At 40.9% G+C, this 16,040-nt stretch overlaps 1 protein-coding gene across 5 annotated transcripts in view; it reads right to left on the bottom strand.

The window, feature by feature from the left end:
- Positions 1–374: 374 nt before the first annotated feature.
- ccdc9 (coiled-coil domain containing 9) overlaps positions 375–16,040 on the bottom strand; it is a 46,281-nt gene continuing 30,615 nt past the window's right edge. For all 5 annotated transcript variants that reach the window (XM_063016830.1, XM_063016828.1, XM_063016829.1 and 2 more), the window contains 5 exons: positions 15,742–15,840; positions 14,196–14,321; positions 13,578–13,676; positions 9,325–9,423; positions 375–1,614 (listed from right to left, as the gene is read on the bottom strand). In XM_063016830.1, coding sequence (XP_062872900.1) covers positions 1,610–1,614; positions 9,325–9,423; positions 13,578–13,676; positions 14,196–14,321; positions 15,742–15,840 — 428 coding nt within the window. In that variant the 3' untranslated portion in view covers positions 375–1,609. The remainder of the gene's footprint in view (positions 1,615–9,324; positions 9,424–13,577; positions 13,677–14,195; positions 14,322–15,741; positions 15,841–16,040) is intronic.

Here is a 16,040-nt window from a genome sequence, read left to right as displayed (position 1 = left end):
TACATTTTATATAAAAAGAAGGAAATGTATTATGGTGTATAGTACAGCACACGCACTGTACTGAAATGTGATGTGTGTTTTATGTACAGTACTACTGTGTATTGTTGTTTATTATTGTTTATTACAGTAATGTCTATTCTATAATTTAAGATTTAAGGGAAAATATACTTGTATTTATAACAAAAAAGAGCATTTAAGACATTAGAAAGGTTAGGTAAGGGGGTGGTTTGGGAGGTCTGGCACAGAATAATTCTATTTACATTATTTCTTAGGTTCAACTAACGAACATTTTGACTTAAGAACAGCCCTTCAGAACCAATTAAATTCATAAGTCAAGGGTCCACTGTACTCAAAAAATGACGTGAAACAGGATATTAAATTCATAAAACGTACATTTATTTAGGGAAAGATTTAAAAGTAAATAAACAATGTGATACATAAGTTACATAAAAAATTATAGGCAAAATATTTTGCCAAGAAACCTTTCCATACATTTGATAGATATAAGTGTTTCACAAGAACACTAATAGATTTTATCATAATACTTAATCACATGCACTGCTGAAACTCCCAACAGAACGCCAAAGGAAGCAAACAAACGTGTAATTACACAGTAAAATCCTCCAAGACAGTGTATTATTAAGCTATACAATTTCAAACACCATGATTTTACTGTTCCATAAATGCTTCTTATTTGTAAGGTGATGGTTCCCAATGCATATAGTGAAAGTAATTTCTGACAAACCTGATTAACGCAATCCTTCTGCTATAGACTTTGTAAATTCATTAAAATATGGAAACCTCAATGGCTAAAACCACAATAAAAGAAATGCCATGTTATTTTATAAAGCATTATAAGATGCATAAAGCAGAATAAAAAATAAAATAAAACGAGTTTTTCTGAGGTAAATCTATTATGTTGCCTCAAATCATTATTATTTACTGCTATTTGCTAACAGAAGCAAAGTCATTTACGATACACTATGATCTTTGGTCATCATACATACCATATACAGGCTGGGACATCATTAGCATAGATCTAGCACCATATTATTCAGGCAAATTATAGATAAAACACGACTTAAGAAAAGCAAACAGATTTGTTTTCTGAAGCTGATTATTCTAATGCCCTTTTGCCACTGTTTGCATAGACCTCGAGCACAAACTTACACATGATGGTATTAAATGACATTTACCACTGTAGACAAAGCAGTGACAGGTTGAAGTAACTAAGCCACTGCATGTAATCATTACTTCAGTTCATGTATTCGAGCAATATGGCATGTACTAAGTCCATTGCTTTAAGCTATAATGTTTAGTGCCCCTCCCCCAAGCATACAATACATTTGATCATAATGTTAAAAAAATGGTTTGCAAACCAATCACACAAATAATCTGAAATACAAAGAACACAGTAGTTAAGTAGCCCCCTTAAGTGCTTCATGAGAACAGAGATCACACAGCAATGTGGTGAGTTGTGTAGAAGTGGATGAAGTCATCGAATGGTGTGTCCGTCCTCCACACGCTTGATGTATTCTCACCACTGCCTGCCAATGCTCTGTTTCTGAAGACCACCAGCACTAAATGTATCAGCTACTGCAATTATCCTTTAGCCTGAAGATAGAAAACAAGTGCTTCAAGTGGTTGAATAAATCCTGCATTAATTAGCACAGAGATAAAATTAATTCTATTTGATTTCTATAGCATTTAACCGACACAATTAGATTTTTAGTGTAAAGTGATCGAGTCTAAAGTGCCACCCCTTCCCCCAAAATAAGGGGTAAACCAGAGAGGAACCAGGCTTAAAGAGGAAACTAATTTTGCTCTCAGAGTTCTGTGTTACATATTGTGTCCAATTCATTTCAGGCCTGACTGGAAAGCTTGATGAACCTCAAAAGTGTTTATGATTTTGTCCTAAAAACAGACAAAGCCAGAGTGTGTACTTTTGATACTTTTTAAGTCCTGTTAATGTAAACCATGTCTTCATCAAAACACAAAAATCTCATTCTAAATGTGGATCATTATGAATAAAGCATCATTGTTGGGGGCTGTTTTGCTATCTGGACAGATTGCAGTCATTTAGGGCAGGGGTTTTCAACCTGTTGGGCGCGACCTGTCTGGGGGGCGTGACATTACGAGATTTTTTTTACTTCTAAAACTAAAGCAATTCATTTTTTCACCCACAGGAGACCCATCCATTTTATCAGCTCCACTTACCATATAAAAGCACTTTGTAGTTCTACAATTACTGACTGTAGTTCATCTGTTTCTCTGCATGCTTTGTTAGCCTCCTTTCATGCTGTTCTTCAATGGTCAGGACTCTACCAGGACCACTAAAGAGCAGGTATTATTTAGGTGGTGGATCATTCTCAGCACTGCAGTGACACTGACATGGTGGTGTGCTGGTATGAGTGGATAAGACACAGCAATGCTGCTGGACTGAGAATAGTCCACCAACCAAAAATATATCCAGCCAACAGCGGCCCGTGGGCAGCATCCTGTGACCACTGATGAAGGTCTCCAAGATGACCAACTCAAACAGCAGCTATAGATGCAAGATCATCTCTGACTTTACATCTACAAGGTGGACCAACTAGGTAGGAGTGTCTAATAGAGTGGACAGTGCTGCTGTGTCTGATCCACTCATACCAGCACAACACACACTAACACACCACCATCCATGTCAGTGTCACTGCAGTGCTGAGAATGATCCACCACCTAAATAATACCTGCTCAGTGGTGGTCCTGTGGTGGTCCTGTGGTGGTCCTGACCATTGAAGAACAGTATGAAAGGGGGCTAACAAAGCATGCAGAGAAACAGATGGACAACAGTCAAAATTGTGTCGTATGTATGATGCCCATACTGTTAATTATATTATTTTAGCTTGTCAAGAGCTTTCGCAATAGTTTCTGCACAAGGGTTGATGGGGAGGGGGGACGCATGTCAAAAAAAAGGTTGAAAACCCCTGATTTAGGAAACAATATGTTTGTAATGGTATCAACACATTTTTTTCCCCTTTTTCTCCCACTCTAGCGCATCCAATTTCTGCCCGTCAATCCATCCTCTCATTAATGCTGATCCCTGCTCCTCCTGATTGGGGAGGACGAGGCTGCTCCACACCCCCTCCGACACGTGCACAGCAATCGAACATCTTATCACCTACACTTGACAAGTGCAGTGCAGTACAGCTCTGTGTACAGAGAGCCACACCCTCTACCGCACTCCTTTCCCATCTCCGTGCAGGCGCCACCAACCAGCCAGCAGAGGTCGTTATCGCACTAGTCTGAGAGAGAGTCCCCATCCCGCTTTGTCCCGCCCCTATGTGAACAACAGGCCAATCGTTGTTCATGTGGCCGCTCAGCCTCAGACGGCAGGCAGAGCCAAGATTCGATACGACCTGAGTGGCGACAACATGGTTTAAAGACAGGACAAATAGTGTTTTAAAACGACCAGCAGAGTTTTATCCTTACTGAAGCTAACGGATTCTAATAAATGAACATGATTGTCATTTATTCTGAAAAGTAAGTCAGCTGAAGAGTGTTAAAATAAATAAATTAATAAAGAAATAAAAATAGCAAGAACATTATGAAGGTCCATTATTTAAAACACATCAAAGGCAATTAACGGGTTATTCAATTTCCTCAAAGTTTTTTTTATTACCACCCATCAGTCTAAAAATCAAACGGCTCAATTTCCACATAAATGCTTCTTAGCAATAATTAGAGGTTTCCTGTAATCCCCGTCCCTCCCAAAACAGGCGTAGTTTGTGTCAGTAAAAGGATCTGGGGAGAAAAATAAAAGCCATTAGCTTTTATGTTAATCTGTAACAGACAAGCGGAAGCTTTGAACCAACAACTACAGAATAATACAGAATTAAGAATCAATTCAAATTTTTCATAACTTGAAGTCATTGTTATGTGTAATAAGTACACACTTAGGAGCTGCTCGTGTAGCAAAAAGTTCACATAGGGCTTAAGAACGGATTAGATGCTGGTTAATTGGATAATGGATGATCTAATCATATTAAAGACAGAAAATCAGTCAATTGTGAGAGGGTGTGTGTTCTCACAAAAAACACTGCAGCTAAATTTTGGCAGTAGACACAAGCTAAAGGCTTGCCATAGATCAGGGGTGTCAAACTCATTTTCACAGAGGGCCACGTCAGCATTATGGTGGTCCTCAGAGCCCGATTGTAATGTATCCTGCTGTGATTGCAGTCTGCCTTTTTTTTTGTTTATGCATTGCCCGATTGCGTCATGCTTCCTCTCCAACAATGCCGATCCCTGCTCTGATTGAGGAGAACGAAGCTAACCCATGCTCCCTCCGACACGTGGGCAGCATGCCGTATGCATCTTATCACCTACACTTTGACGAGTGCAGTGCACGTGTACGGAGACACACCCTGAGAGCACTCTTTTCTCATCTCTGTGCAGGCCCCATCAATCGTAATTGCATTAGTTATGAGAGAGAGACTCTATCCGACTTAATCCCACCCATATCTGAACAACAGGCCAATCGTTGTTCATGTGGCCGCTCAGCCTAGCCGGCAGGCAGAGCTGAGATTCGATCCGATGTATTCGAGATCCCAGCTCTGATTCCAGCGTGTTTTTTTACCGCTGCGCCACCTGAGCAGCCTTGCAGTCTGCCTTATAAGTCTCGGACAATTTGTTGTTTTTCTTGGAGGCTGAATTCTGTGTTTGTTGTCAAAATGCCAAATTTATTCTGTATATTTATAATATATATCTACATTTATATTGTACTTCTTTACCACAGACACGGCCTCATAACACAAGAGATGTACCGGTTTTCTGATGGAAGCACAAACTTCACTTTCCATCTTTCAATAAATTTCCTCCTTCTGCTTCAATTTTCTCTTCTTGCACATTTTGGGATTATTTGTAAATATTTCTCAACACCACTTGTTGGAAAACCACCTCAGTTGATGTGTTGATCTAGTGGTGGAATGCGGTCACTTTGTGGGTCACAAAATCGGCATGCATGGTGGGAGATGCAGTTTATGTACCGTTTTACAGTGTGTTTTAAGACAATCATACGTCTTTTAAGCTCCCGTGGGCCTCGAGTTTGACACGTGCCACAGAAAATAACCGCTATTATGTAATTCACAATGCCACAAAACCTGAGGATTTGCTTTCATACAACAGTCTTGCAAACTAAAGAAAAATGACACAATATTAATTCAAATACTTAGATTTAACATGAATAGTTTATTTTGCCATTGTTTCTATGCAATTAAATAATATAAACAAATACAGTAGTGGATTATTATCATTGTTACGTAACTGCAGACTCTGGTTTCTACAACAAGCTACTAAATTAAGCAATACACTCATCAACATACAGACTAATGCTCAAAAAAACGAACTGCCACAACTGAAGGAAGAGCTACATAAGGTCTAGGAAAGTGTCTTAGATCTGGCCAGAAGGATGGACACAATCAGTCTTCATTCCACTGCTTAAGAAACATGACTAGATGACTACCGTTGAACTGGTCTTACATGATAGCAAGACCCTGTTGTGAGTTATCAAAAAATGAATGAAAACCAAGCTCGAATAAGAGATTGGCCAAGAGCAAGTGGGATTAGATCACAATCCTCTGAATGATCATGGAAAAAGCATGACAACTGAGTTTGGCATGTTGCACAATATGGGGCAGCTTCCTGCAAAGGATATATGCAGCAAAATAAAAGTGATGACAAACACTTAAGTAATAGAGATTATGGTGGATGATCGAAGACTGAAACAAGCTGACTCCCTATATTTGGGAAGTCCAGTATCAAATACAACAGAATGTCCTGGTGAAGTGAAATCAAGAATGGCTGTGGGCATGGAGGTGATGGTGCTAATTAATTTGTTTTTCCATATCCTTGTCAATTTTACCATCACCAAACTATGATTAATGAAACTCTTGGTCTGGCCAGTAGCCATATATGGATGTAAAGCCTGGACACTTAAAAAATAGAAATGTGGCACCCAGGTGGCGCAGCAGGATATTCCGCTAGCACACCAGCGCAGAGATTCTGAACTCCTCGGTTCGTAACGCGGTGTTGCCACCAGTCAGCTGGGCACCATCTAGCAGGCATAATTGCCAGTGCCTGCAGCAGACATGTCTCTGCTAGGGCAGGATGACCGGACTATGTGGGTGTGGTCTTCAATGGCTGTGTAAGGACACCAATTAGCAGATAGAGAGGCGTCTGTGCAGAATAATTGGGTGAAAAAGGGTTCCGCTAAGGGCTGTGCGTGGGTCGAAGCAGGCGTGAGCAGCAATATACCCACCTGAATTGCAATCAGAGACTCCCAGCAGCAGAAGATAAATTGACTACGCTAATTGGAAGAAAATGCATAAATAAAAAATAAAAAATCCATGTAGGCTTCTATAAGATGGCCAGAACAGTAAGGAGCTATTAAACCACAATAAGTCCTACAAGTTATGGTAATTTGGGCAGGTGATGAGGCACTAACACGACAACACTGAAGTCAGTGTAATGACATCTTGACATGGATTGCATTATCAGGGGGCCAAGTCTGCTATAAGCGACATGAGACAGAGGGTGAAAGCTGATCCATCTGTGCAACACACTACCGCAAAGTGATGACAGCATAGTGACATGACATTATGACATAAAGGGCTATTAGCTAATGGGTATTTAATAGTTTTTCAGAACAATAGCGGGGTGTCGGTGGAGCAACAATAATCTATGATAGCCCACTACTGCTGGGATCCAGGGTTTGACTCCCCAGTGGTGGTAGGTCATCTATAAACAGACATGATTGGCTATGTTGAGATGGGAAGTATATATATATATATATATATAATATATATATATATATATATATATATATATATATATATATATACAGTATATACAGTATATACATACACATATACATACACATATACCTGTATATTACATACACACACATATTTGGAAGTAAGAATGTTTTGAGGTTTTTTATGCATTTTCTCCTTTTGTCTCCTGATTTTTAGCACATCCAATTTTTTACCCAATTGCGATATGCTACCTCTCTACTGGTGCTGACCCCCGCCCCTGATTGAGGAGAGCGAACTGTCACACGGCCCCTCCGACACGTGTGCAGTAGCCGACTGCATTTTTTCACCCGCATGAGTCGAGTTCACATGCCATCAGCCTTGTGTACGGAGAGCCACACCCTGATCAGCATTATTCCTCCACTCTGCACAGACGCCATCAATCAGCCAGCAGAGGTCGTAATTGCATCAGTTATGAGGTCCCTATCCGGCTCCCTTACCTGAATGAACAACAGCCAAACGTAGTTCATATAGCCGCCAAGCCCAGACGGATGGCAGAGCTGAGATTCGATACGATGTATTCGAAATCCCAGCTCTGGTGTGCTAGCGTGTTTTATAGACAATAATTAAAAACAATACTTGGGTGGTGCAGCGATAAATTATGCTAGTCCACCACCAGTAGGATCCAGGCTTCAAATCCACAGCGGTGCTATCGGCCAAGCAGGCTACGTCAGATAGATTGATGCCCTGTCTGTAGGGATGTAACGACGATTCACATGTGTAACAATTCAAATCGGTTTACATGTTTAATGAATCAATATTCACTTTATACAGCAGAGGGCACTAACGTTATTCACCTCGCCTGGTTGACGTCACTACAGGGTTGCCAGGTTCGGACATTTCTAGCCAAATTTATCCTTGTAAGGATACTCTCTTTATATTATTCATTTATATGTTTAATGTGGGATTTGTTTTAAAATTTTATTTCAGGTTTTTTTTTTTTTTACGCAACAAAGGAAATGTGCAACCATGTTTTGCATAGTTTGTACCTACCTCAGAAATAAAAGGACATTAATTATTTAGATAAATAAAAGATAAGCACAAATATGGTAATTTATTTTTTTAAGAGAAATAATAAAAGGAAACTTTGTCATAATTTGTCTTCAATTTTATTTTGGTTGTACCGTGAACCCAGTATCGTGAATCACATCGCATCGTGGGTAGAGTGTACCGTTACATCCCTACCTGTCTGCAGTGTGTTACTGCATTGCTCCTAGTAATTCCGCAAAAAATGGATCCACCACAACCCTGACCAGAATAAAGTAGTGATAAGAAAATAAACAAATGAAACTGAACAGCATTTTTAAGACATTTGTGCCACTCAGGTGGCGCAGCGGTAAAACACACGCTGTTCACCAGAGCTGAGATCTCGAATACATCGTATCGAATCTCGGCTCTGCCTTCCGATTGGCCTGTTGTTCAGATAGGGGCGGGATTAAGCCGGATGGGGACTCTCTCTCAGACTACTGCGATTACGACCTCTGCTGGCTGGTTGGTGACGCCTGCACGGAAATGGGAAAGGAGTGCGGTAGGGGGTGTGGCTCTCCGTACACAGAGTTGTACTGCACTGCACTCATCAAGTGTAGGTGATAAGATGTTCGATTGCTGTGCACGTGTAGGAGGGGGCGTGGAGCAGCCTCGTCCTCCCCAATCAGGAGCAGGGACCAGCATTAGTGAGAGGATGATTGACGGGCAGAAATTGGATGCGCTAAAGTGGGAGAAAAAAGGGGAAAATACAAAAAAAAAAAGAAGAAAAGACTGCATTTGTTGGTAAACAATGTTTTGTTCTATTCGTTTGCTTAGGAAATGTCTGGACGTTAATTCACAGCTATACATAAGGAGGTAACAACAGAAAACAAGATTCATCTCTGTTGTTTTCCTGCAGCAAAATTCAATTTTCCAAAGTACATTCTGCCTAACAACCGAGCAGCTCTGGCATAACAAGCAATTTAGGCATTATTTATCCCATCCCACGTTAATGACACCATGCAGAAATTGAATGAGCTGCACAGGATAGGAAGAGCAGATCCTCCTCAATTGGACAGCACATATCACTCAAATTTAAGCAGATGAACAAATATAAAGCCAAACAGGTTTGCTCACGCAGTAAGTCACATGCAAAACCAAAGAAGAACTGGACAAATTGTGCTTAATATTAGTGCTCTCCAGAAGACCAAGAGTCAGCATGAAGCCACAGACTAGAACATCAAGTCCCAGGGGTAAGAAGGAGTGTCAGAGCCAATAGCCAGAGGAGCAGAAGGAGGACATTCACATTTGTCATGACTGAGACGAGCCTAGCAGCAGATGCCGTCTCAGAATAAGGCAGATGAACACATGGAAGGACAGAGGGGTGAGTAAAGAGGACAGTTCACAAAAGTAGCTGTGACAGACAGGGTGAGAAAAAGAGTGAAGAAAGAGACAGTGCCAAATAATGTTCAGAGCTGTTGTAAAGACAAAGACTGTAATAAAACGGCACCTGAGGACGACTGGTCCTTGGTCTCTGCTGAAGCATCTGCTGCAGGTTCACTTTTACACTGCTCCTGATCCAGCTCTACAGCAGGGGCTGCAATGTCCTCTATATTTAAGATATAAATTATTTATACTTGCATAATTTATCAGAAAACATAAGCAGAAATTACAGATCTATCATAAATATATCATTACAGGGCTCTAGAGTGCGAATTTGGTCGCACATGCGACCTAATTTCTCAATGGTGCGACTAAAAAAAATCTCAGGTCGCACCGGTGCGACCAGCAGTTCAAGGGGAAAAAAGTCTCCGCTACTCTGAAAGTTTTCCCGTGGTTCAACAACAGACACACATCAGGCCCATATCATGGTCTAAACCAATCAGAGATAGTGAAGGGCGGGACAATATTGTATCGGTGATATGTGAGCGACATTCAGCTCAACCAATCAGAATGCAGCACCGGACGTTCAGTTAGTTTAGTTTTGTATATGAGACTCGCCGGACGGCCAAAGTATAAAAGTTCGGTTTCTGGAGCTAGGCAGTTTAAAGTGTTGTAACGCTTACTGAAGTCCTGACTAAACCGTTACAGTGAAGTCTACCTTGTCGTTTGCTTTTATTCCCACACATTCATCACCACACAGCAAGAGACCCGTAACAGTGGTGAGCCGACCCTCTAGTAGCAATAGGCTAATGCTAGCGGTTAAGTGCGACGATAGCGAAAGTAAAAACACAATAATATTTTCGTTAAGTAAAATATAAAAATAACTAAAAGACAGTGAAGTGTTAGAATACATGTAATCAAAATACACAGTGAGTGCACCGCAATCGATTTTGGGAATCTGTGTAAAAGATCCAGTAAAGCCGATAATATAATGCACTTTATTTAAGATTACACTCTAACACTAGAGCCCCATACACACACACAAAAAAAAAAAATATATATATACATACATATACATACATACATACATACATACATACATACATGAATAGATATACTCTATTATTATTGTTATAATTTTTATAATAGTGTACTATAATGAGATTATAATACTATAATTAACTGTAAAGAGCATGGGAAAACCATGGCCGTCAAAATTGTATTTGTGACTGGTTCTAATACATTTTGAATTGAAAGGATGAAAAGCACAATGCATCTATAAAACACATTACATGCCGCAGTAAATGCACTGCCCATGGGTCCCCTCTCCCCACTGCCTTTCAGCGGCAGACAGCAACAAACATCAACAGACGAGGCCATGTTGACCAGACTGTTATTTAATCATTTACAAGTCAATATTGCCTATATGGACAGCGAAAAAACAAGTGAACCTGTAAAACTAAGGTGCTGACCTAACTTTTGTGCTGGTGCACCTAAGAAAAAAAGTTAGGCGCACCAGTGCAACCAGTGCAAAAAGTTAGTCTAGAGCCCTGCATTAGTTACCAAGAATCGAGGTATTTTGAAACATTTTAGTTTGTGCACTGATCTATGACTAACACACATATATACACAGATCAGCCATGACATTAAACCACCTCGTTTCTACACTCACTGTCCATTTTATCAGCTCCACTTACCATATAGAAGCACTTTGTAGTTCTACAATTACTGACTGTAAGTCCATCTGTTTCTCTGCATGCTTTGTTAGCCCCATTTCATGCTGTTCTTCAATGGTCAGGACTCTCCCAGGACAGGGCTCTAGACTAACTTTTTGCACTGGTTGCACTGGTGCGCCTAACTTTTTTTCTTAGGTGCACCAGCACAAAAGTTAGGTGCACCCTAATTTTCAACTGCATCGCATTTAACACCTTAGTTTTACAGGTTCACTTGTTTTTTCGCTGTCCATATAGGCAATATTGACTTGTAAATGATTAAATAACAGTCTGGTCAACATGGCCTCGTCTGTTGATGTTTGTTGCTGTCTGCCGCTGAAAGGCAGTGGGGAGAGGGGACCCATGGGCAGTGCATTTACTGCGGCATGTAATGTGTTTTATAGATGCATTGTGCTTTTCATCCTTTCAATTCAAAATGTATTAGAACCAGTCACAAATACAATTTTGACGGCCATGGTTTTCCCATGCTCTTTACAGTTAATTATAGTATTATAATCTCATTATAGTACACTATTATAAAAATTATAACAATAATAATAGAGTATATCTATTCATGTATGTATGTATGTATGTATGTATGTATGTATGTATATATATATTTTTTTTTTTTGTGTGTGTGTGTGTGTGTGTATGGGGCTCTAGTGTTAGAGTGTAATCTTAAATAAAGTGCATTATATTATCGGCTTTACTGGATCTTTTACACAGATTCCCAAAATCGATTGCGGTGCACTCACTGTGTATTTTGATTACATGTATTCTAACACTTCACTGTCTTTTAGTTATTTTTATATTTTACTTAACGAAAATATTATTGTGTTTTTACTTTCGCTATCGTCGCACTTAACCGCTAGCATTAGCCTATTGCTACTAGAGGGTCGGCTCACCACTGTTACGGGTCTCTTGCTGTGTGGTGATGAATGTGTGGGAATAAAAGCAAACGACAAGGTAGACTTCACTGTAACGGTTTAGTCAGGACTTCAGTAAGCGTTACAACACTTTAAACTGCCTAGCTCCAGAAACCGAACTTTTATACTTTGGCCGTCCGGCGAGTCTCATATACAAAACTAAACTAACTGAACGTCCGGTGCTGCATTCTGATTGGTTGAGCTGAATGTCGCTCACATATCACCGATACAATATTGTCCCGCCCTTCACTATCTCTGATTGGTTTAGACCATGATATGGGCCTGATGTGTGTCTGTTGTTGAACCACGGGAAAACTTTCAGAGTAGCGGAGACTTTTTTCCCCTTGAACTGCTGGTCGCACCGGTGCGACCTGAGATTTTTTTTAGTCGCACCATTGAGAAATTAGGTCGCATGTGCGACCAAATTGGTCGCACTCTAGAGCCCTGCAGGACCACTACAGAGTAGGTATTATTTGGGTGGTGGGTCATTCTCAGCACTGCAGTATGAGTGGATCAGACACAGCAGCGCTGCTGGAGTTTTTAAATACCGTGTCCACTCACTGTCCACTCTATTAGACACTCCTACCTAGTTGGTCCACCTTGTAGATGTAAAGTCAGAGACGATCGCTCATCTATTGCTGCTGTTTGAGTTGGTCATCTTCTAGACCTTCATCAGTGGTCACAGGACGCTGCCAACGGGGTGCTGTTGGCTGGATATTTTTGGTTGGTGGACTATTCGCAGTCCAGCAGGGACAGTGAGGTGTTTGAAAGCTCCAGAAGCGCTGCTGTGTTTGATCCACTCATACCAGCACAACACACACTAACACACCACCACCATGTCAGTGTCACTAAAGTGCTGAGAATGATCCACCACCCAAATAATATCTGCTCTGTAGTGGTTCTGTGAGAGTCCTGACCATTGAAGAACAGCATGAAAGAGGGTTAACAAAGCATGCAGAGAAACAGATGGACTACAGTCAGTAATTGTAGAACTACAAAGTGCTTCTACATGGTAAGTGGAGCTGATAAAATGGACAGTGTGTGTAGAAACTGGGAGATGGTTTTAATCTTATGGCTGATCGGTGTATATGGTCAACACTGAACACATTCATGGGCAATTTTGTGTCTCCACATCACCGTAAAAAAAAAAACAAAGCTCTTTGATGAAACCCACTCAGACACAGGGAGAACATGCAAAGTCCACACAGAAAGGACCTAGACCTCTCCATCTGGGAACTAAACCCTGGACCTTCTTGCTGTGAGGTGACAGTGCTACCTATCCACTAAGCCACCGTGCCACCCCACATGGTACTAACTTAATGAAGCCTAAAATAATCGGCTGTTATGATGCCAGAATTACTGTACATCTATTCATTATTCTTTTTTTCTAGCCAAAAGTTAACTGTGGGGTAATAAATTGTTTATTTTATTATGTTTTATTAATAAATAATGTGTAATAACATTTGAGAGTTATTTGATAGTGGTGTGCTGCCTACAAAAAATGCACCAGGTTGTTTGGGGGTTGACATATCCTTAACCTGGAACCTCTTTGAATAGCCAAAATGAACAGAGAACACAAAGTATAAGTAATAAGGCCAGGTCACAGAAGTTGTTGTGACAGATCGGGTAAGGGAGAAAGAAAGAAAAAAACTGTGCAGGGTGCTGGCTAGGGCTCAAACGTCGGTCACAATAAAAAGAAAAGTTGGAACGGGCCGGTTCCTAAGTAAGTAATAAAAGGGTACCTGAGGATGGCTGTTCCTTGGACTCTCCAAAAGCTTCTGCAGCAGGTTCGCTCTCACATGGCTTCTGTTCCAGCTCTACAGCAGGGGCCACACTCTCCTCTGAATGAAGAAAAACACAAAATATTTACACTAACGGCATCTAGCAGAAAACAGTTTTCCACGTATGCAAACAGAGACCATGATGGATTGGCCCAGTGATTCTAGGAAAACCAGACCCACCATAATCCTGACCAGTATAAAGCCATTGTAAAACAAAATATGAAAATAAATGAATGAATAAATGAATGAATTCTAAATTTAACAAACAACATATTGAGCAGCAAGGTGCTTGGGTGGCACAGCAGTAAATGACGGTGGCCCACTAACGTTGGGATCCAAGATTCGAATCCCCAGCAGGTGCAATCAACCAGTCAGGCATCTGCGTTCAGACATTATTGACTATGTAGGGGTGGCAGAGTCCCCGAGATAAATTAGTGTCCAGTTCAGGGTGTGTTACAGCATTGCGCCCAGTGATTTAGAAAAAACCAGAACCACCGTAATCCTGACCAGGATGATGCAACGAAATAAAATATTGTGTAGCACTACCGTGTCATACTGTTTTTATTGAACTGGATTTACCTGGGTGTGTGATTGACGTTTGAGCAGGAACTGCATGGTGTTCCTCTTCAGGTTCATTGTTGCTCGAGTTAGAACCTGCAGGCTGAGGTGTTGCCGATTCCTCCTTGACTACAGGAGCTGCCGACTCTGGTAATAAAAACAAAGCAAACGCACCCTTTCACATAACTGGACAAATGGTTTATTCTAGGCAAAGAGCTGCAGAATGGGACAAAGCTTTTAAGAATTTGCCCTGCTCAATATGTCAATGTTCAATATTTTAAATAGAGATTGGGATATTTCATAAAACACAATGAAACTGAATTGGTCATTAATCTGATTAGAGCAAGTTTATTCTAAGCCAGTAAAAAACAACATCTTTAGCCAGGGCTCTAGAGTGCGACCAATTTGGTCTGGCTGCCACCCTGAACAGGCGAATCCTGCTTTGTGCAGTTTTCCGGTGGAACTTGACCCATCAGAACCCTGTCCAGGTTAAAGCGGTTGATGCCAACTGAATTAAATAAAAGTCCAGTGGCTTACACAGAGCTCTGACCTCAACCCTCAGACTAGTGTGATTACGACCTCTGCTGGCTGGTTGGTGACGCCTGCACGGAAATGGGAAAGGAGTGCGGTAGGGGGTGTGGCTCTCCGTACACAGAGTTGTACTGCACTGCACTCATCAAGTGTAGGTGATAAGATGTTCGATTGCTGTGCACGTGTCGGAGGGGGCGTGGAGCAGCCTCGTCCTCCCCGGGACCAACATCAGTGAGAGGATGATTGACGGGCAGAAATTGGATGCGCTAAAGTGGGAGAAAAAAGGGGAAAATACAAAAAAAAAAAAAGAAGAAAAGACTGCATTTGTTGGTAAACAACGTTTTGTTCTATTCGTTTGCTTAGGAAATGTCTGGACGTTAATTCACAGCTATACATAAGGAGGTAACAACAGAAAACAAGATTCACCTCTGTTGTTTGCCTGCAGCAAAATTCAATTTTCCAAAGTACATTCTGCCTAACAACCGAGCAGCTCTGGCATAACAAGCAATTTAGGCATTATTTATCCCATCCCACGTTAATGACACCATGCAGAAATTGAATGAGCTGCACAGGATAGGAAGAGCAGATCCTCCTCAATTGGACAGCACATATCACTCAAATTTAAGCAGATGAACAAATGAAAGGCCAAACAGGTTTGCTCACGCAGTAAGTCACATGCAAAACCAAAGAAGAACTGGACAAATTGTGCTTAATATTAGTGCTCTCCAGAAGACCAAGAGTCAGCATGAAGCCGTAGACTAGAACATCAAGTCCCAGGGGTAAGAAGGAGTGTCAGAGCCAATAGCCAGAGGAGCAGAAGGAGGACATTCACATTTGTCATGACTGAGACGAGCCTAGCAGCAGATGCCGTCTCAGAATAAGGCAGATGAACACATGGAAGGACAGAGGGGTGAGTAAAGAGGACAGTTCACAAAAGTAGCTGTGACAGACAGGGTGAGAAAAAGAGTGAAGAAAGAGACAGTGCCAAATAATGTTCAGAGCTGTTGTAAAGACAAAGACTGTAATAAAACGGCACCTGAGGACGACTGGTCCTTGGTCTCTGCTGAAGCATCTGCTGCAGGTTCACTTTTACACTGCTCCTGATCCAGCTCTACAGCAGGGGCTGCAATGTCCTCTATATTTAAGATATAAATTATTTATACTTGCATAATTTATCAGAAAACATAAGCAGAAATTACAGATCTATCATAAATATATCATTAGTTACCAAGAATCGAGGTATTTTGAAACATTTTAGTTTGTGCACTGATCTATGACTAACACACATATATACACTAATCAGTCATGACATTAAACCACCTCCTTGTTTCTACA

The sequence above is a fragment of the Trichomycterus rosablanca genome, chromosome 20, assembly GCF_030014385.1.
Source record: "Trichomycterus rosablanca isolate fTriRos1 chromosome 20, fTriRos1.hap1, whole genome shotgun sequence".
Lineage (NCBI taxonomy): Eukaryota > Metazoa > Chordata > Actinopteri > Siluriformes > Trichomycteridae > Trichomycterus > Trichomycterus rosablanca.
Note: the sequence above shows the minus strand (reverse complement) of the source record. Positions and strands in the feature narration are given on the sequence as shown.